The following is a 22,599-nucleotide window of genomic DNA, read 5'->3' as shown; positions in this document are numbered from 1 at the left end:
AAGAACTTGGATTTCCATTCATTCATTATTGCACATTTTCCTTCCTGCCCCCCTTCCCTCCCTTGCTTTTTCTTTGGAAAAAAGTTTTTTCATTGTTATACAGTTGTTTCCCCCTCACCCAACCACTTTACTATGCAGCTCTTATTCTGGATTCTTGTCATGCCAATGATACCTAATTATTTATTCCTTTTATATCATTCTCTTCTTGTCTGTTTAAATGCCATGTAGATTATCCCCTCTTTTTTTATCTCCCCAACTCCCATATCAGTCCTGTTTTATAACAGTGACATTATGTAGTATTTGCCTTTTTGTGACTGAGATATTTCACTCAGCATAATGTCCTTCAGGGTCACCCATTTTGTATAATAGTTCATGAGTTCATTGTTTTTCAGTCCTGAATAATATTCCATTATGTGAATATACCACAGCTTCTCTATCCGTTCATTCGTTGATAGTCACTTGGGTTGTTTCCACCTCTTTGCTATTGTGAACAATGCCTCACTAAACATGGGTGTGCACATATCTGCTTGGGTGGCAGTTCTGGTTTCTTTAGGGTATATATTCCTAGTAGTAGATTTGCTGAGTAAAATGGCATTTCTATTTCCAACTTTTTGAGAAAGCGCAATACTGTCTTCCACAGTGGTTGCACCATTTTACACTCCCACCAACAGTGAATAAGGGTTCCAGTTTCTCCACAACCTCGCCAGCATTTGTTGTTTGCTGTTCTGTTAAATGTTGCTATTTTTACTGCAGTGAGATGATATAATTATTTTGATTTGCATGTCTCTTAGAGCTAGGGATTCCGAACATTTTTTCATGTGTTTGTTTACCATTGGAATGTCTTCTTGCGTGAATTGTCTGTTCATATCCTGTGCCCGTTTTGCAGTTGGATTATTTATCTTGTGGTTCCTGCGTATTCTATAAATTCTAGATATAAGTGCCTTGTCTGACATGTCAGTACCAAATATTTTTTTTCCAGTCCTTGGCTTCCCTTTTTACCCTGCTGGAGAAGTTTTTGGATGTGCATAAAAATTTCATTCTTAGAAGGTCCCATTCATCTATTTTATCCTCTCCTGGTTGTAGGTACAACATAACTCTTGAATATAATTAACTCATCTGACTGGATAGGTTTACTTCCCAGAGCATCTCTTCCCTGTAGAAAAGGTAGTCTGTCAGTTTGGAAGGGCCGACACTAGGTACACAGCATGTCATGTTGAGATGTCAAGGGTAGTGGCCAAGTTAATCAAAATCCCTTCTCTTGGAAGGAAGAGTAGGATCTCGAAATGGCCCAACAGATGTGGCTGCTGTGCTGCTAAACCTGATTTCAACAGCATGTCTGCAATGAGAATAAAAAACACATTTTAGATGCTTGTTATTACCTAAGAAAACACAGAGGAAAAACCTAAGGAAGACTAAAGAACTGATGCCTTTGACTTGTTGTGTTGGCGAAGGGTATTGAATATACATATATGGTTTGCAAAAGAACAAATATCTGTCTTGTAGAGAGTGCAACCAGGGTAGCGGCGATGGTGCAACTTGGCCTCACACACATTGGACATGTTTTCAGGAGGGGCCAGAGAAACGACATCATGCTGGGAAAGGAAGAAGGTCAACTAAAGAAGATGACCTTCGGTGAGACGAATTGACACAATGACTGCAACAAGGGGCACGTGCATGGTGGGGCCTGAGAGGAGGACACAGGATAGGGCGAGGGCCAGCTCTGTTGTTGACAGGGTTGCTGTGAATCAGAATCGACCTAGCGGCACCTAACAGCAATTTAAAAAAAAAAAAAGGCAGCACTGGGAGACACTAATAGTCCATCTCTGTGCATGTATAGAATTCCAATATGCAATTATATGTTGTTAGATGCCGTCAAGTCGACTACAGCTCTGTTCTACAAACAGAAGGTCTGAAACTTGCTCTCTTCTGCACCATCCTCATTATCTCCAGTGTGCTCCAGTCCATCTTGTTGATGTTCTTCCTCTCTTTTACTGACTCTGTTTTTCCGCAGTGTGATGTTTTTATCCTAGGACTGGCCTCTCCTGATAACATGCTTAAGATATTTGAGGTGACGTTTCACCATTTTTGCATCTGTGGTGCACCGTGGTTGTGTTTCCTTGAAAACAGGTTTGTTTGTTCTTTTGCCAGTCCAAGGGACTCCATCGATAATGCTAGCTGGTTAACTGATGTGCATGTGGTAGATTGAGCGAGGTAGGTGAGGGACAGCTGCTGGGAAGATTCCCAGTGGGCCTCCGGAACCTGGGCTCCGCCTTCAGTAGAGTTTCAGCCTCATTCCAGGGATTGACTGCAGTTGTCAGGACAGGTGGCTAATTGCTGTGCCAGGATTAGGGTCACACAAGTCACACCTGCTTCACAGGGCGATCTGATGACAGAGGCCCCGACTGGGCCTTTCCCCTTGGTCTTCCAGTCTACCTCCTCTCCCTGTAGACATCAATCCAGGCTCACATGTGGTGATTAAATCCTCTTCATCTGTTTAGAAGAAAGACTAATACTGTTTGGCCACCTAGTGCCAGGACTAATCTGATTGGCCCTTGCTTGAGTGGGTGGGAGGAAATGTCCCAGCATTGAGGTCATTAAATGCAGCCATGAAATGCCTGTCACTGCCCTCTAAACAGATGTTGAGCTTGAAAAAGCTGTTGCTCTGACTTGTTGATCAGCTCTGCCCTGACTGTGGAAATGATTGCAATTCAGGACCTCTCAGGGCTTCTCTGACTTCAAACTCCAAAGTTCTAGCCTATATCAGAATCCCTGAGGGAATCCATGAAGAGTTCCAGAGATTCTGATCCTGGGAAGCCTGACTTGAGCACTAGGGTATTAAAATCTTAATGAGGAGGAGACTGCCCATATTTCTGCATTTGAATACATCTGACAAACTTCCTCTGTCTCTTTGCTTTGCTACCAGTGAAAAACATCCTTTATGTTACAATCCTGAGAGAGAGAGAGAGAGAGAGTGTGTGTGTGTGTGTCTGTGTGTGTGTCTGTGTCTCTACATGTACGTGTACCTGAGGTGAAAGCTCTAGAAAACTCTTCTTTCCCTTACTGGTGCACTCAGAGATTTCCTGTTGTCTTCTCCATAAAAACATCACCATCATTTCCATTGAGTCGACTAACTTGTAGCTGACTTTCCGGTGGATTTGCACTGTCTGTCTGGGTTGGCAGCACAACTCCTTAGCACTAGGCCACCAGAACTCCTTGACTCAAGGAAACAGGGAGGGCAGGCAATCTGCTTGCAATGTTGTTTCCCAGAAAAGGAGGCTCAGTTGTAACCACTTCTTTAAAACTGAGTGGCAAAAGCTAACCTAACCTCCCTCCTTCTGTAAAAGAGCAGAACCTGCTTAATCCCCTAAGTGGACCTGGATTACACTGTAGGTAAAGAGAAGTAAACAATTTTGTTGTAATGGAATTCACCCTGAGCTCTTCAACTTAAATCTGAGTGTCAGTGATACGCTGGGAAAGTGTCTGGAATGAAAGACAGTACCTGTATTAAGAAGACCTGATACACAGCAATCTCTTCAACAAGCTACTTTTTTAGAAGAATTGGTGGAGCATGGGAGCTGATATGGTCCACAAATCAAGAACTCTTTGGAATGAAAGACCTTACCTGTAGTAAGACGACCTGATACACAGACTTTTCTTCAACAGGCCACTCTTTCTAGACGACTTGGAGGATCATGGAAGCTGATACGGTCCAGAAGTGAAAAATTGGGTTTACATCTGAGGAGAAGATGAGTGAGGATGCTAACTCACTTCCTCATTGCCGTTTTAGTAGGAAACAACCCTCCAACAGGCTGTAAACACGCAGGATGAGGTTACCTCCTGTCACGCTCATTAAGTCATATACTAGTTTTCCCAAGCATTCGAATCACCAGGGAGACATGGCCTTTGTGTTAGTACCACAGCTCCCCACAGATGATGCCCACGCTCTGGCCAGCTACACCTCGTCATGACTGCAGTATGTTTAACTAGTGACCGTGTAGACTAAAGTCTGGCTTTAATAGTTATTTCTATTAATGTATAAGGGTGAGTTTGCAACTTTGGTGCGTTTATAAGCAACAAATAGAGAAAAGACCTACCTTTGGATGCTCCCATCTGCTCTAGACAAAAGACAGGGCTGTGAGGTAGAGTGAAGGATCTGGGACACAGATGACTGATAGTTGGAAAATTCAAAGGATCCAGTCACGAAAGGACAAATACTGCATAAGCCCACTACTATGATAATAGGATTGAGATGGGGGAAGAACAGGGAGAGAGTGGATAGATAAATGACAGTGCCCTGGAGTGGGTGAAAGGAAGGACAGTCTGAAAGGAATGGATGCTTAGAAACCAGATATTTGTGGCAATTAATAGCCTACAACAGAACAAGCATTACAAAGGGAAATGGGGAGGTGGAGGAAGGAAAGTGCATGAGTGAATGAATGAAATCAGTCTCTCTGTAAATCTCACTAAAATGAAACAAAATTGTAAAAACAAACACAAAAACAACAAACCCTAAGGAAAAGGAGAGTGTAACTTCCTTGAGTTGTCAAATCAAAGCTGGACAATGACTAGGGATGATAGAAGGAGAGTTGATGCCTTTGAGCTGTGTATTCGAGAAAAGTGCCGAATATACTATGGACTGCTAGGAGAGAACAAACAGGTTCATCCTGGAGAGGGTGAAGCCAGGCTACTCCTTGGAGGCAAGGATGCTGAAGTTTTGTCTGACATACTTTGGACTTGTCGTAAGGTGGAATCAGTCCTTGGAGAGGGACATCCTGCTTGGGAGGGTGAAGGGACATTGCAGGAGAGAAAGACCCTCAAAGAGATGGATTGATTCAGTGACTAGGGTAATGGGTGTAGGTATGTTGGAGACAGTAAGATTGGCACAGGATAGAGAAGGATTTTGGGGTTGCAATCCTGGAGGAGGACTTGGACAAACTTCTTAATCTCACTAAGTCTCCAGTTTTTCTTCTGTAAAATGCTGTTGTACATAGGGTCCTTAGGAGTTGCAGGCAACTGGATGCCACATAACAACAAACAACAAAGTAGCTAGTTTTCAATAAATAAACCTACAAAGCATTAAAAAAGAAAAACAAACAAACCACCATACCCAGACTAGATTATCCATGTCACAGGCATGGATACTGTCCGCAGAACAGCCATGGAAAGACAGAGACAGCAGCCTGTTCCAAGATAATGGTCATCAGCCTTAGACATAGGCCAGCCTGGGGTCAGCTCAGTGGAAACCAGGGTGTTTGGCTGAGTTGGGGCTGTGCATTGTCTTAGTCATTGCACCTTCCATTTGTTGTTAAACTGTTAATATATTTTAGCATCTTTGTTTCATTTTGTCCCCATTATTTCCTATTTTCCACTAATTCTTTTTTCCCCCCTAGCAAGTCAGGTTTAATTGTCACTTTTTAATCAGGAACCTAGAATAGGGGAAAGCACCTCCATGGCTCAATGGCAATAAGCTGATCTGATCTGATAGTATTTATTAAACAGTTGTGATGCAATGTATTGAGGTCTGCCAATTTTTATAGGAGATTGCCTGTAAATATTAATAGCCTCACAGACCCAATGGGATGATGTATTGAAATGGACTCCAGGATAGGGGTTTTGGTCTTAATTGAAATTGTGTTTAACCTCTTGGTGCTTCCTTACTTCTGTGGATTTTAGTCTTTTTCTAGGTAAAGTGTTCATGAACCAAGCTATGGAATTTTCAGTTGCTTCCTATGCGTCTGAAAGTTGGACAGTGAATAAGGATGACAGAAGAAGAATCAATGTCTTTCACTTGTGGTGTTGGAACAGTACTGAATATCTAAAGGACTGTCAAAGAACAAACAGATATGTCATGGGGACAGTGAAGTCAGAGTGCTCCTTGGAGGCAAGGATTGCAAAGCTTTGTCTTCCATACTTTGGGCATATTGTCAAGAGAGACCAGTCCTTGGGGAAAAAAGATATGCTGGGAAAGGTGGAAGGTCAGTGAAAGAGAGGAAAACACTCGACAAAATGGATTAGCGTTGTAACTATAATAGTGGTCTTGAGCATGTCAGCGACAGTGAGGATGGCACAGGGTAGGACAGAGTTCAGATCTGTTGTTCATAAGGTTGCTCTGGGTCGTAGTCTTGACACCACCTAATAACAGTAATGTTCCACTTGCTGGAGTTATTTAACGCCATCAGGACAAGCTTCCACATCTATAAATGGATATAGTAACACTTGGAGCACAGGGTTACAGCCACAGTTTGAAATCAGTGTACTTTGATAAAAGCTTGAAACTTTTAGGGCTTTCAGTAAATGTCAGTTTTAACTGCAAGGTTATGTTTGTGCACTAGGTCTTCCCCTGCAGAGGACCTGGGGAAGATACTGTGGCTTCCACTGAGGTCCCAGCACTGCTGTGTTAGTTTGTCGCCAGGAAATGGTTGTTGAAAGAAGAGATTATAGGTCAGACTTTACGTGTTACAAATGAAAAGTCCTAAGAGGCCAAGATCCTTGTCAAGGGTAACATTCTCCTCAGGGACACCACACCAGTCATTCATTTATGAAATAGCTGTTGAGCACTTTTTTATGTTTGGTGGCAAGCTCTGTCCTAGGCAGTGGATACACAATCATTACTAGTTAACCATTCACATGCATACAGAATTAAGGTATTCACAGTTTGCATGAGGGAAATGTAAAACGTTAAATACATTTAGCAAATAGTTACCAAAAGCCTGTCATATTCCAGCATTGTGCTTGGTACTGGATGAGCCTGTCTGCTTATGGGGAGTGTCTTCCATTCCTAAGGCAGCCATAACCAAGGGCTGCAAATGTGGGATGGCTTCAAAGAGCAGAACTTTATTTCTTGTTCCTTCTGGAGCCTAGAAGTCTAAAGCCTTGGTCTTAGCTTTGTTGATTCTTCGGAAGGCTCTGAAGAGGAATGCTCCACACCTCTATCCGAGACAGCCAACAAATCCTTGCTATTTCTTGGCTTGTACAAATAATGCATACACACATACATCGTTACCAGCAATCATAGAACTACGGTCAAGAACTAGGACTAACCCTACTCCAGTACCACCTGTTGTTGTGTATCGTGGATTTGGAACCAACCTGTAGCTGACCCTCCAGCAGGTTTTCGAGGCTGTTAATCGCACAGGAGGAGATTGCCTTGAACAATGTGCCTTCGAGATTACAGTGCAGCTTCTTGCCACTGTTGTTATGTGCCATCGAGTTGCTTGTGACTCATAGCAAACCTATGTGCAACAGCTCTGAAGCCTGCTCTATCCTGAGCCAACTTTACCGTGTTAACCCAGTCACTGAGTCAATCCATCTCATTGAGGGTCTTCTCTTATGCTGTCCCTCCACCCTCCCAAGCATGATGTCCCTCTCCAAGGATTGATCCCTCCTTGCAGCATGCCCAAAGTATGTTAGACAGCTTCAGAATCCTTGCCTTCAAGGAGCAGACTGGAGTAACCCTCTCCAGGACGACCCTGTTTATTCTCCTAGGAATCATTCAGTACTTTTCTCCAGCACCACAACTCAAAGGCGTTGATTCTTCTGTCATTCTTAGTTATTGCTTTGTTCTCTGATGTATACCAAGGAGTTGTGAAGACTATGGCCTGGATCAGGTGCACCCTTAGTCTCTAGACTAACACTGCTTTTCAGTACTCTGGAAAGGTCCATGTAGCACATTTTCCCAAAGTAATTCGTCTTTTGATTTCCTAGCTATTGGCACCAAGGGTGTTGATTGTGGTGCCAAACAAGCTGAAGCTGTTAACAATCTCAATCTCTTCACCATCTATCATGATGCTGCCTATTGGCCCAATAGTGAGAATCTGTTTTTCTTGATGCTGAGCGTCAGTCTATATCAAAGGCTGCAGTGCTTGACCTTCCACAGCAAATGCCTCAGGTCTTCCTACGTTTCTGCAAACAAGGTGTGTCATCTGCATAATGAAGATTGCTGATGTTTTTCCTCCAATCCTGATGCTACACTCCTCCTCATAGAGCCCAGCTTCCCAAATCTCTTCTGCATATAGATTGAAAAGGTATGGAGATAGGATGTGTCCCTGGCATACACCTTTCCTGATTTTGAACCATGCAATGTTTCCTTGCTCTGTTCTGATGACTGTATAAGTTTCACATAAGCACAGTCAAGTGTTCTGGATTCCTATTCTTCTTAAAGTTAGCCACATTTTGTTGTGATCCACATAGTTATGCCTGTGCATAGTCAATGAAAAACAGATTCCTCTGATATTCTTTGTTTTCCGCTAAGACACATCTAACATTGGTTATAATATCTCTAGTGCCACGGCCTCTTCTGAGCCCAGCCTGAACATCTAGCAGTTCTCTGTTGTGCTATTCTGGTCAATTTTGGATAACTTTCAGCAAGATCTTGCTTGCATGTGATATTAATGGTACTGTGTGATAATTTCCACACTCTGTCGAGTTACCTTTCTTTGCAATGGGAACAAATATAGATTTCTTCCAGTCAGTTGACCGGGTGGTGATTATCTTCCAGGTTTCTTAGCACAACTTATCGAGCATGTTCAGAGCAGCATCTGTTTGTTGAAATGTCAGTTGGTATGCTGTGAATTCTTGGGACCTTGTTTTGTTTTACCAATTCTTTCAAAGCAGCTTGGACTTCTTCCTTCATCACCATAGGCTCTTGATGATATGTTGTTTCATGAAATACTTCTGTGTCAGCCAATTCTTTTTGGTATAGTGATTCTATATACTGCTTCCATCATCTTTTGATCTCAGCCACTCCATTTACAAAGACCAACTAACTCCTCCTACAAATAGCCTTCTTCTAAATACAGCTGCTGAGGTGTAAGACGTCTTCATAACATTTTGGAGGGTATGGATCCACTCATGACAGAGAGACTATGAGGATGACCAGAGTCCTTCTTGAGGAAGTGGCATTTAAATTGTGATTTGAAGGAAGATTACCAGTTGGGTAACTGGACTGCTGTCTTACCTGTTTGTCTTTGCCCACGTTTGCTGGCTTCTGCATCCGTCACTGTGCTAGATTTTCCTGTTGGCACTTGAGTGATCTATTGCTCATCTAATTGTTTCTCATTTATTATTATGTCTTGCCAATAAAACTAGAAGCACCAATTTTGTTTGTTTCTTTTTTTCTGCCTTCAGCCTTGTCATCATTGTTAGGTGCCATTGAGTAATTTCTGACTTATAGTGTCTTTTTGCATAACAGTGAAACTGCCCCACTTCTGCATCATCCTCAGAAATCATTGCTGATTGTAGCCATTGTTGCAGCCACTGTCACTCCATTTCATTGAGGTTCTTCTTTTTCACTGTCCTCGCATGGTGTCCTCCTCCATGAATTGATCCCTCCTGATACCATCCCCAAGCCATCCCTGCTTCTTGAAATAGCAGTTGAACTACTTCCACACAGATAAATTTAGATATAAATATATATCTCCAAATCAAAGACTAGTTTCTGCCTTCAAAAAAGAGATTAAAAAATTAATGGGAGAATAAATTGACAAAAAATTATTAACATTTGCCAGTTTGAGAACCCAGACAGGAATATTCACCACTCTTCTCCAGCACCACAGTTTAAAGGCATAGGTGCTGTTTCTATCATCACTTTTCATTGTCCAACTTTCAGGTGTATAGAAAGCAATTGAAAACACTGCGGCTTGGGTTAGAGGCACATTAGTCTTTAATCTTACATCCTTGCTCTTTGGTACTTTGGAGAGGTCCTTGATAGTATATATTCCTAGTGCAACATGTCTTTTGATTTCTTTTTAATTGTCTCTTGATTTTGTGACTGCTGCTACTATGAGTGTAAATTCAAGGTAAATGAAATCCTTGACAACATCATTCTTTTCTCTGTGTTGCCTATTGTTCCAGTGGTGAAGACTTTTGTTGTCTTAATATTGAGATGTAATATATATTGAAAGCTGTAATCTTTGATCTTCAGCACATCCTTCAAATCCTCTTCACTTTCAGCAAGCGAGGTTATGTCATCTGCATAGTGTAGCACAGGTTGTTGATGAGTCTTCAATCCTGACACCGTATTCTTCTTCATACAGTCCTGCTTCTTGAATGATTTGTTCATCATCCTGATTCAAATAGATATGGAGAAAGGATACAACTCTGATGCAATTTTAAGCCACACTGTGTGTTACCTTTAAATGGGCCAGCAAAGAGGTTATCACTAGAATTGGTACAAAAAAGATCAGTTGATGGTGGAAGTGGCCGGAAGACAGTTCATTGAACTTATCTAACCACTTTTTCTGTATTTCTTTGTTGCACATTTTCTTCTTCATTGCTATCGAGTGGGAACTGGCTAACCTTCCTTTGGGTTTCTGACACTTTAGGTTGTGGACTTTGGCTTAGCATAGCAATTCCCTGTGGACTGAACCACCAGAGCTTGCTTCTTCGCAATTGTCCTATCATTCTGGTCTTGTGGGTTTATTCTCTAAGTTCATATATAGATGTTTAGTACTTGTTAAATAAGGCAGAGAACCGGTCTTCCTGCGTCCAGTTTTCACTTCCTTCAATTTGGTCTGAACACAGCAGAGCAGCCAGTGTTCTCTTAAGATGGAGCTCATGCTGTTCCTATGCCCAGAACCCTGTAGTTGGTTCTGCATGGCGTCCAGAGGAAAAGCCCGAGACTTTCTGACATTGGAGGCCCTGCATGACTAGGTCACTCTTTTCTCTGACTTCATCTGTCACCCTTCCTGTTTGTTCTGTTCTTCACTGACTTTGCTGTTCCTCAAAGCAGACATGGTGTTCTTTGTACCTAGAACACGCTGACTTAGTTTAAGCCTTTGCGCGGTAATGCCATCTCAGAAAGATCATTCCCTCACTGCTGTTTTCAAAATGTTCTTCTTTATTCTCATTTTCCTTATTCTCTTCCTTAACCTGCTTAATCGTTGTGCATCAAAACCTAAAACCAAACCCAGTGTCTTCAAGTCAATACTGACGCAGAGCAGCCCTGGGGGTAGTAGAGCCACTTCGTAGAGGTCCCGAGGGTATAAATCCACACAGACGCAGACTGCCTCATCTTGCTCCTGCAGAGTGGCTGCTAGGTTCACACCATCTACCTTTTGGTTCATAGCCGAATCCTTTGACCACTGCACCACCAAGGCTCTTAAGTTCTCTGTGTTGTTTCTGTTATGTGCTGTCAAGATGACTACAACTCATAGTGACCCTATGAACAGTGGCACTGAACTTGGTCCTATCCTGAGCCAGCCTCACCATTTCTGACTCACCTGACCCCGATACTACAGTCATTGTATCAGTCCGTCTCATCCAGGGTCTTCCTCTCCTGCGCTGACCCTCCACCTTTCCAAGCATGATCTCCTTCTCCAAGAACTGGCCCCTCCTGGCAACATACCCTGAGTATGTGAGACAGAGCTTCCAGACTTTGCTTCCAATGATCAACCTGGTTCACCCTCTCCAAGACAGAGTAGTTTTCTTAGCAGTCCGTGGTATGTTCACTTCACCACCACCACAACTCAAAGGCATTGATTCCTCTTCTATAGTACTTGGTCATTGTCCAGCTCTAGTAAGCAATTGAGAAGACCATGGTGTGAATCAGGTGAACCTTACTCTCTGGACTGACATCGTTGCTCTTTAGCACTCTGGAGAGATCCTTGAGAGTAGATTTTCCCAATGCAATTGATCTTTTGATTTCATGACTGTTGATGCAAACTGTGTTAATTGTGGATCCGAACAAGATGAAATCATTGACAGCCTCAATAGTTCCTCTTTCTATCATGTTGCCTACTGGCCCAATGACCAATAATTTTTGCATAACACGCATTAATATTTCATGTAATTTATTCTCTGTGCATTTGTCTTATTTCTTCCTGCTATAATGAAAGTTCCATGTACATAACAGATTTTGGCTTCCTTTACTACTCTTTCCCCAATACCTAAAGTGGTATCTGGCACCAGTGTACATGCACAGTGAATATTTGCTGAGAGCACCCTTGTGGTATTAACATTTTCGATAAAATCACCTTATTGTACTTCCTGTACCCTGAAGGAAGAGGGAAGAAGACTAATTTGACTTGATAAGCCACTGCTGAATCTGCTGGAACCGAGAGCATCATATTTTAAACACTGAGTGATAATTGAGAGGCTTGAGGACTTGTTTGGTTATTCAGCATTTATGTTGTTGCTCTTAGCAGCTGTTGAATTAGCTTCTTACTCACTGCATACAGAGGGGTCAGTCCTTGGAGAAGGACATCATGCTTGGAAAGGTAGAGGTTTCGGTGTAAGAGGAAGATGCTTAACAAGATTGATTGACACTGTGATAGAACAGTAAGCAGAAATGTCTTAGAAGTGGTGAGGATGGCACAGAAGAAGGCAAGCTTTAGAGCCATTCCTAGGATTGCTATGCATTGTAGTCAGCTTGAAGGCACACAGCAACATTAGAGCAAATGTACAAAACTCTGCCTGGTCATTTGTTTCAGATTGAACTGTTGTCGTCTGTAGAGTTTTCATTGACCAATTATGAGAAGTAGATTTCCAGACCCTTCTTTAGTCTGGAATCGTCAGTGAAACCTGATCAGCATCATAGCTACACATAAGCCTCCATTGACAAATGGATAATGGGTGAGCCTGAAGTATACTGGCCAGGAATCAAACCCAGGACTCCTGCATGGACAGCTAGAATTCTACCACTGAACAGTCCTAATCTCTAAACTGACAAATTCCTTTTCTAAGGATATCTACCGGATCAAAAGAAAAGATATGAATGGGTTTTTTTGTTGTTGTTGTTGCTGAGTATGACTCATAGTGACCCTATGAACAACAGATCTGAACCCCATCCTTTCCTGTGCCAACCTCACAATCTCTTGAACTATTGCTTCAGTTACTGTATCAATCCATCTCGTTAAGGGTCTTCCTTTCTTTCATTGTCCCTCCACCTTTCCAAGCATGATATCCCTCTCCTCGCAACATGCCCAAAGTATCTAAGACAAATTTTTGTCATCCTTGCCTCCAAGGAGCATTTTGGCTGCACTCTGTCCACGACATATCTGTTTCTTTTGGCAGTCCATGAAATAGTCAGTACTCTTCTCTACCACCACAGCTCAAAGGCATTAGTTCTTCTGTCATCCTTTTTCACTGTCCAGTTCTTAGATGACTAATGACTGTAAAAGCTGTAACCTGAATCAGGCAAATGTTAGTCCTCAAACTGATAACATTGCTCTACAGTATTTTAGAGAGGTCCTTGACAGCAAGCAGACTTTCCCAGTGTAATACATTTCTTGATCTCCGGACTGCTGATACCAAAGGTATTGATTGTGGATCCAAGTAAGATGAAGTTGTTGACCATTTTAATCTCTTCTCCTTCTATCGCGATGTTACCCATCTGTGTGTTGTTGTTGTTGTTGTTATGTGCCATCAAGTCGCTTGCGACTCAAAGCGACCCTATGTACAACAGCCCTAAAGTCTGCTGTGTCCTGTGCCAATCGCCCCATCTCCGATACACCCATCCCGATTATCCCAGTCACTGAATCAATCCACCTCATAGGGGGCCTTCCTCTTCTGCACTGTTCCTCCACCCTACCAAGCATGATGTCCCTCTCCAAGGACCTGTCCCTCCTTGCAACATGTCCAAAATATGTTAGATGGAGCCTCAGAATCCTTGCCTCCATGGAGCCACCTGGTTTAACCGTTTCCAGGATGAATCTCTTTGTTTTCCTAGCAGTCCATGGTACCTTCGATACTCTTCTCCAGCACCACAGCTCAAAGGCATCAATTCTCCTTCTATCCTCCTTAGCCTCCCATCTGTGTAGTGGTGAGGAATTTTGTTCTCGACACTGAGATGTTATATTAAGTGGGTAAAAATGCACAGTAGATGTGATAAGGTAACTCAGAATGGTGATGAAAGGGTATTTATTTATTTCCCCTCAAAGGTGTTTCGTGGGACACCCTCCTTGATGAGCTTCTCCTGGGCATCTTCTCGTATCTGTGTCTCCCCGAGCTCCTGAAAGCCTCCTGCGTGTGTAAGACATGGTACCGCCTCGCGTAAGTACAGTTTCTCCTTAGGCATGTATGGAGAGGAAGGTATTCTTTTCCTCTCACTTTTTCCTGGTAAGTCTAAAAAGCAGGAGAAAGAGGAACAGTCTCCTCCTGTGTAGTTTATAGCCTCTGAAAAAAATTACTGTAGAGTCAACCATGAGTTGTTTTGAACTCTGTAACAAGAAGAGAGGGAGAAACCTAAAAACGTACAAGAATAGAGTACTACTTCAAGAAAACCATGTTTATTATTATTAGTGTCTGTTTCACAGTGTTAATGAGATTCATGTGCCATTTTGGAAGCCACCTTTCCCCAGAGTTCTGCTGTCAGTCTAAAAGCACGTGGTTTGAATTTACAGCCTCTGAAAACCCACTGGAGGCTCAGCTATGAGTCGGTTCAACTCAGTGGTACATAAGAAAATTTGCTTACTGCTGGCCAGGGAATTCTGGTGACATAAGTAGTGTGTTACATGTTGAGCTGTAACTGAAAGGACAGGGGTTCTAATCCACTAACTGCTCCGTGAGAAAGAAGTATATATAGTCTCCTCCTGTGAAGATTTACTGCCTCAAGCCAGACAGATGATCAATATGAGTTGGAATTGACTTAATGTCAGTGAGTTCTGTGTTTTAATTGGAGACCATGCGGTGTGTTCAGAGTGAGGGGAACACAGAGGTGGTCAAGGCAGGCTCGGAGTATGGACTCGCCTGGTCCCACAGGGATCAGGAGCTGAGGCTGAGTTCACAGGACCCAACAGCAGAGACCTGTACTCCTTCTCTGCTCATTGTTCTCCCCAGCTCGTCAGGTGGTAGGGAACTTCGTATAAGATGAGGATGACAGAGCCTGTGCGGGACAGTCATGAGGATGGAATGTTAAGATCCGTCTGCTTTCCCAGGCTCGGGGAAGAGTTCAGCCACCGTTACCAACAGTTGCTGGTGCTTTTGTTTAGCTGGTCCACCTTTCAGGTGTGGAAGGTGCGCTGCCACCTGGTGTTCGCCTGGTGAAGTAGGAGGGCCCTAAAGGGCCGCAAGTTGTAGTAGACCTTGTTTCCCAGGTGCAGGGAGCTGCAAGTAAGATGAGGGTGAGGATGATTTGAGGGAGGCACTGTTGAGCCTACATCAGCAAGTGTGCCAATGCATTATCTCAGTTGTAGGGCAGGGAAGACCAGTGTTAGGAGTCTGTGAAAGCAGAGCTCCCCCATGAGACAGCAGGAATCCAAGGTCTGGGTGACTCCACATTCTTCACTCTTAACACCATGTCTAGATATGCTCAGCTGAGTTTGTGTAGCTCCTGAGTTTATCCTCCTGCATGTGCTAGAAGCCATATTTGTTATTTGGGAAGATAGTTTGTATTCCAAACTGTTTCCAGGTTATTACAGGTTACAGCAATATACCTCTTTGTAAGAAGAAAACTTAAGGGCCACACTGAGATCTGAGACAAGCAGAGAAAGGCTGTTTTTGAAGCCAAAGTAGATTTCTGTCTAGACACGAGAGTGCCACTCGCTTAGGAATTTCTGATCTACCACTTCCTGCCGTTCTAACTCAGCCACCTTCCATTGGGTTTCTGAGGCTGGAAATCTTGATGAGAGGATACTGCCCATCTTTTTCCCTCAAAGCAGTTAGAGGATTTGAACTGCTGACCTTTTGATTAGCAGCCCAGAATGTTAACATACCACAGCAGCAGAGCTCTGCCTTTATAATGTTGTTATGTGCTGTTGAGTTGCTTGCAAATCATAGTGAACCTATTTACAATAGTTCTGAACCCGGTTCTATCCTGAGCCAATCTCACTGTCTCTGACACACCTACTCCCATCATCCCTGTTACTAAGTCAGTCCATCTCATCTGGGGTCTTACTCTCCTACACTTCTCTCCGCCTTCTCAAGCATGATGTCCTTTTCCAAGGACAAGTCCCTCCTGACCACATGTCCAAAGTGTGTGAGACGGAGCTTCAAAATCCTAGCCTCCAAGGAGCAGCCTGGTTTCACTCTCTAGGAAAGACCTGTTTGTTCTCTTGGAAGTCCATAATGTTCAATACTCTTCTCCACCACAACTCAAAGACATCGATTCTTCTTATGTCATCCTTAGTCATTGTCCAGCTCTCTGATGCATAGCAAGTAATTGTGAAGACCGTGGCTTGGATCAGAACTTAGTGCCTGAACAAAAGTTCCCTTTTGTGCTTGTATTAAATTTTTAAAATAATTAGTAAATTTTAATAAATGTTAGTAAATTTAATTTTAAATGTGCCTAGTTGTATGCCTCTGTTATGGTATTTGTGGAGCCCTGGTGACCTAGCTGGTACCAGCAAGTTTGAATCTGTCAGCTGCTCCAAGGCGGAACGATGGGCAGTCTCCTTCTGTAGAGGTTTGTTGCTCTGCAACCAGAAGAAAGACAGCTCTGAGGCAGAACTGACTTGATGGCACTGGATGGATTCTTGTGCTATTTGAGGAGCTCTACTGGTGCAGTGTTAAAGCTCTCAACAGCTAACCACAGGTTCACATCTACCACCTGCCCTGTGGACAAAATATGTGGCTGTCTGCTTCCATTAGGATTACTGTCTTGGAACCCTATGTGACAGTTATACTCTGTCCAATAGAGTTGCTACTGAGAGTTGAAATTGATGGCAGAATATTCAAAATACTTTCCATAACTCGCTCCTTTTAGAAGCAGTGCCTGGAATTGAGGGATAGTCTGACATGTTCTGTATATAGATTGAAAAGGTATGGAGCTAGGACACATCCCTGGCATACACCCTTCCCAATTTTGAATTATGCAATGTTTTCTTGCTCTGTTCTGATGACTGCCTCCTGGTCCAAGTATAGGCTTCGCATTAGCACGAACAGGTGTTCTGGGATTCCCATTCTTCTCAGAGTTAGCCACAGTTTGTTGTGATCCACATTGTCAAATGCCTTTGCATAATCAATGAAACACAGATAAACATTCCTGTGGTACTCCCTGATTTCATCCAAGATCCATCCAACATTAGCTACAATATCCCTAGTACCACAACCCCTTCTAAACCCAGACTGGACTCTTGGCAATTCTCTGTTGATGTGCTGTTCCAGTCATTTTTTTATAATCTTTAACAGAATCTTGCTTGCATGTGAAATCAATGATATTCATAATTTCCACACTTTCAGATCACCTTTCTTTGGAATGGGAACAAATATAGATCTCTTCCAGGCAGTTGGCCAAGTGGTTGTTCTCCAGATTTCTTGACACAACTTGGTGAGCACGTCCAGGGCAGCATCTGTTAGCTGAAATATGTCAATTGGTATACCATCAATTCCTGAGGCCTTATTTTTTGCCATTTCCTTCAAAGCAGCTTAAACTTCTTCCTTCGTCACCATAGGCTCTTGCTCATATGTTGTTTCATTAAATACTTCTGTGTCTACCAATTCCTTTTGGTACAATGACTCTGTATACTCTTTCCATCTTCTTTTAATACTTCCTGGATCATTTAATATTCTGCCAAAAGCATCCTTAAGTATTGAAACTCAAGGTTTGATAATAAGTCAATAAAATTTTCAAATACATCATACGACATTGAAAAATGAAATTTTATTTTCTGGACTCAGATTATCGCATTGCTAGTGGTGGTCCTGAGCCATCTGCATAGGATGTGTAAAGAGAAAAGTGGAAGCCTTACTATGCTGTGCAAAAGAAGTATTCAGTGACGTTTTGAAGAACTAGAGCTACTGGTTGAGTTGACTTGGAAGCTAAGATCCCTTTAGAATTTAGCAGTTACATTCTCTTGTGATGTCATTGTTGGCCCTCTTCAAGATTCTGTGTGATCCACTGAACTAACCAGACACCCCTGTTTTCCAGGAGTGATGAGTCTCTGTGGCAGACCTTGGACCTCACAGGTAAAAATCTGCAGCCAGCCGTGATAGTCCACCTGCTATCTCGAGGAGTGATTGCCTTCCGCTGCCCACGGTCTTTTATGGACCCACCTTTAGTTGAATATTGCAGGTAAAAACCAAACTTTATTTCCTAGAGAGAAAAAAAAATTCTAAATTGTGAGATGGGGGGGGAAATTCAGAAAACAGTTCTTATTTTGGGGTGTCCTTCATGGCATATCTTGCTATGTGATTTTATGCCCAAACATGACACCCTTGCTGTTTTAACCTGGGGTTACTTTTTCTGGCTAAGAGATGGACACATCTGGCTTCTGACATTTGGTCTTTAACAAATGGGGAACATGAATATTTACTAGCTGATGGAAAGTTTCCTCTCTTTCTCCCTCTGCCCTTTTTTGATCAATAATATGGTGTCAGGTTTATACCAATTTTATGGCTTCGAGTTTCTGTTGTCGAAAAATTGGCAACCTGGGGTAAAAATAGCCTTGGTTTTGTTTCAGTGTGTAAGACTGTTTTGAAGAACGATTCTGACTGGCCTGTATATTTAGATTTCTGACAGTGTCATATTATGATGTGGTCCTATATCATACTTGAGTGCACCAACAACAAACTAAGCAGAAAAATGATCTAGAAACAGCAGTGCTGCAAATGAAGCCCATGTGTTCGGACACTAGTATTTTCCCTTCTTTCTCTAGTCACACGCGTCCCCCTGGGTTTTTATCCTCCTCCTGTGGCCGCTACCTTCTCTGCCTTCATCACACGCGTGCTTTTCTTTCTTCAGTCCAAGGTCTGTCCCTGACTGCCTTCTCTTCTTGATCCACACAGCTCTTGGGCCCAGCTGTGTGCCGACACTCGCCTTGATGATCCGCCCTCAAAAACAAAAATAAAGCCAACCCTGTAGCTCAGTGTACAACAGGGTTTCCAACACTGTCCATCTTTGCAGAACCCATTATCTTTCTCCTGTGGTGGGTTCAAACGGCCACACTTTTGGTTCGTCACTGAGCACTTAACTACTGCTCCACCAAAGCTCTTGTGTTAATAATGCCCAGGACTCTCAAATGCTCATCTTAGCCCTCTGTTTCAAACAAAGTCTATTTCTGATTACCTAGAAGCTTCCATACTAGAAATGACTCAAGTGCCTCAGTGTTACGCCAAAGGGAGACCATTGCTGTCAGCTCCATTCCTACCCCTGGTGACTTGGTGTGTGTAAGAGTAGAATCGTACTCCGTGGAGTTTTCAAAGGCTGACTTTTCAGGAGTAAATCAGCAGGGTACAGGCGCTGTAGTGGCCTGACTATAAGGGCATTACCTTGTCATCGCAAAGGCCTTTCTGATGGTTTAAATCCACCAGCAGCAGCTCTGCAGGAGAAAAAGGCACAATCTCCTCTCAGGCAATTTACAGCCTCAGTGCCCCAGTGTAGGGTCAGCTCTGAGTTGATTCCAACTCAGCAGCAATAAATTTCAGTGAGAGATCACCAGGCCTCTGGGTGAACTTGGACCTCCAACTTTTCAGTAAGTCGCCAAAGGCGATTTATATCACCCTAGAATGCTATATTTGCATATCTATAATTTACATGTTGTTGTTGTGTAATTCTGAGGCAGAACTGACTCATAACTGACTCTCCAGTGGTTTTTCAGTGGCTTTAAAACATATGGGAAGGGATTGCCTAGCTCTCTTCCCTGAAGCATCTGGTGGATTCAAACTACTTGCCTTTGGTATAGCAGCACAGCTCCCTACCACTTGGCCACCAAGCTCACCCTGCCAGTATTTTTCCCTGTTTTAGTAAATGCTCTACCATTCACACACTCACCCTCCCCGGGAACTGGGACTCTTCATAGGCTTACTCTTTCACCCACCACTTGTTCATTCTCCTGGCACCCACTCATTTCCCAGGTGAGTCTCTGTCGGTGACATCATCTGTACTCCACTAAATCTTGAATGAGGATGGGAATGAACCAGGGAGAGTTTGCTGTGCAGCTGAATCTCTGACTTGTACTCAGAATGTGTGCTGCGAGTCTTGTTTTTGTTCCTGGTTGCTGATTGGAGGAGGGAGGGAGTGAGTTTGGATTTGATCTGAGGGGTTTTGTGTCAGCTATCTTATAAAGTCCCTTTTCCTGTTCTGTGTCCAGTGCCTTTCGCGTTCAGCACATGGACCTGTCGAACTCTGTAATAGACGTGTCCACCCTCCACTGCATTCTGTTTCAGTGCTCCAAGCTACAGAATCTCAGTCTGGAAGGCCTAAAGCTTTCGGATCCCCTTGTCAAGTAAGTACATGCCACACTTTTGTTTTCTGAAGACAACTGGGAGCACCCTTCCATTCCTGTCCACATGGACACTGGAACTCTCCAGTACTCCATCTCCTGTGAAACATCAGGAATCCGGTTCAGATTCACCAGACGCTGTGCTGGAGAAGGAGGGACAATCTCCTTCTGTGCCAGTTGGATCCGATTAGACTGTACACAACAAACATACAAAAGTGAACCATTATTTTTAAAAAAATAAACCATCAGGAATCATGCAATAGCATTTTGAGAGCTAACTCTAGGCCACGCCCTTTGCTAGATTCTAAGGAGGTTTGGTGACCCAGTGGGTAAAAAGTTGTGCCGCCAACTCAGATAGGTGGTTTGAATCCACACGCTGCTCCTTAGGGAAAGAGGAGCAGTCTCCCTCTAAGCAATATATAGCCTTTGAAAACTGATGAGTCTGTTCCATCTTCCTTGCATGTAGTAACTGTAGAGATCACGGATTTCTCCTGCCTCATTCATGGGAGAGGATCATCAAAGTGCTGTGCCTTTGTTAAATGCGTAAGTGGATTTGTGACAGGAAGTCTAATTAAATGCAGGGAGGGCAGCCTGTTTGGAGAAAGTGACTCTGTGTATTGAATGTCATCAGGAAGGAGATCTCCAAGTGAGTGGGCAGAGGACACAGCCCAAGTAAACTGCCTGTGTGGCTCTAAACAGGGGGATTAGAAGTTACTGGAGCCAAAGGTTCAGTGAGGGGAACAGACAGTGAGATAGACAGGGACAATCCCAACAGGCCTCTGATCTCCTGTGAGACGTCTGAACTCCTGTGGTCAACTGAAGATGGAAGGGTGGTGGAGAGAGTGATTTTGAAGAATTAGGGAGACATGTCAGAGTTGAAATTTAGAAAATTAGCGTTAGGCCCCTCCCTAGAGCATCCATCAAGCATTCCATCGAAATAATTACAGAAATTCAGATGAACTTTGGTGGCGGAGGTCTGTAGAGAATTGCTAACCCAAAGGCTTCATCTCTAGTAGTTAGAATCCACCAAACAGCTCTTAGGGGAAAAGTTGGGCATTCTTGTCCTGTGCAATTTACAGCCTCAGAAACCCAGTGGAGGGTCCATTCTGACTCCACAGCAATGAGTTTGAGGCTTTTGAGAGCAAGTAGAAGAAGGCTGCTGTATTCATTCAGGAGATAAATGATGAGTCCTGATGTACACGTGATAACTGCTGCCGAGCATAAGCAACATGCCAGATCCTGTTCCTTTAATGGGCTCACTTAATTCTCACAGTAAACCCCAGAGAGTGTCTTATTACTGTGTCTTTTTCACAGATGTAGGAACAAAAGTCCTGAGAGGTAAAATAACTTGTTCAACATTACACACTTAGAATGTGGAAGAATTGACAGTTGAACCTGACAGTGGGGTGTGACTCTGGAGTCTTGATTATAGCATGAGGCAGATTGTTAGGGTGGTGCTGTTTTGGTCACTTGTAAATTGGGTTGCGGAGTTTTCATATCTCCAAATTCTAACCCAGGTAACCTCAGGCCGCGTTGGCCAGCGCGTGCACCCTGAAGCATTGCCGGAAAAAGAGTTTTGGGCATCAGCACCTGGCTTCAAATGGAAGACAAGCAGCATTAACCCATGAGAAGGCAATCCTGGAGTGGAAGTTGTACATTACAGTTGTACTTAACAACTTTAAATTGCAGTCATATTGGCTATATCATAAGAGACTCATAGCAGCACGATATGTTTAGAATCACAGAAATCCTGATGGCTTGGGACTTAGGCCATCACATAAGGGGCCGGTCAATGGGAGATGGGTATTGAATGCTGTAGGCAAAAGTAGGAAGGGATAGTGGTGGAGTAAGGAAGCATGGGTGGGCAGCAACATTGAATCTATTGGTCATTGCTATAACTGGGCAATTGTCTTTCATCTGTTCTTTTCTGTGGAATGCTTGTCTGTCAGATACTATTATATATATTTAAAGATTGAGACAGACTAGGAAGAAGGATTTGCCATACACTTCCAAAAAAAACAGGCCTTCGAAAACCCTACATATAATAGAGCACACTTAGACTATTGCTTGGACTAGCATACATGGCAATTCAGACTGAGATCTTAGAAATGGAAATACAGAGAAGAAGGAACAGCTGTAAGCAGACACTAGTGATTGGAACGTGGCATGTGAGAAGCATGAATGTAGGAAAATTGGACATTGTTAAGAAAGAAATGAAATTTATAAATATTGACATACTAGGTATTGGCAAACTGAGATGGCTTGGCATGGGACATTTTGAATCAGACGATTATATGATTTACTGTGCCGAAGATGAAAAAATGAGGAAGAATGGGTTGGTTTCATAATTAAAAAAGTCATTTCTAGATCCATCCTGAAATACAATTTGGTGAGTGACAGGATAATATCCATACACATACAAGGAAGTCCAGTGAATACCACTATCATTCAAATATATGCACCAACAACTAGAGCCAAAGAGGAGGAAATAGAAGATTTCTAC

At 43.0% G+C, this 22,599-nt stretch overlaps 1 protein-coding gene across 1 annotated transcript in view; it reads left to right on the top strand.

Annotated features, from left to right (window-relative positions):
- SKP2 (S-phase kinase-associated protein 2, E3 ubiquitin protein ligase) overlaps positions 1-22,599 on the top strand; it is a 53,701-nt gene that overhangs the window by 8,843 nt on the left and 22,259 nt on the right. Inside the window, exons 3-5 of the mRNA XM_006902356.1 lie at positions 13,878-13,989; positions 17,804-17,947; positions 19,965-20,099. Of these exons, the coding sequence (XP_006902418.1) occupies positions 13,878-13,989; positions 17,804-17,947; positions 19,965-20,099 (391 nt within the window). The remainder of the gene's footprint in view (positions 1-13,877; positions 13,990-17,803; positions 17,948-19,964; positions 20,100-22,599) is intronic.

The sequence above is a fragment of the Elephantulus edwardii genome, unplaced genomic scaffold, assembly GCF_000299155.1.
Source record: "Elephantulus edwardii isolate Elephantulus edwardi_28Jun2011 unplaced genomic scaffold, EleEdw1.0 scaffold00395, whole genome shotgun sequence".
Classification (NCBI taxonomy): Eukaryota; Metazoa; Chordata; class Mammalia; order Macroscelidea; family Macroscelididae; genus Elephantulus; species Elephantulus edwardii.
Note: the sequence above shows the minus strand (reverse complement) of the source record. Positions and strands in the feature narration are given on the sequence as shown.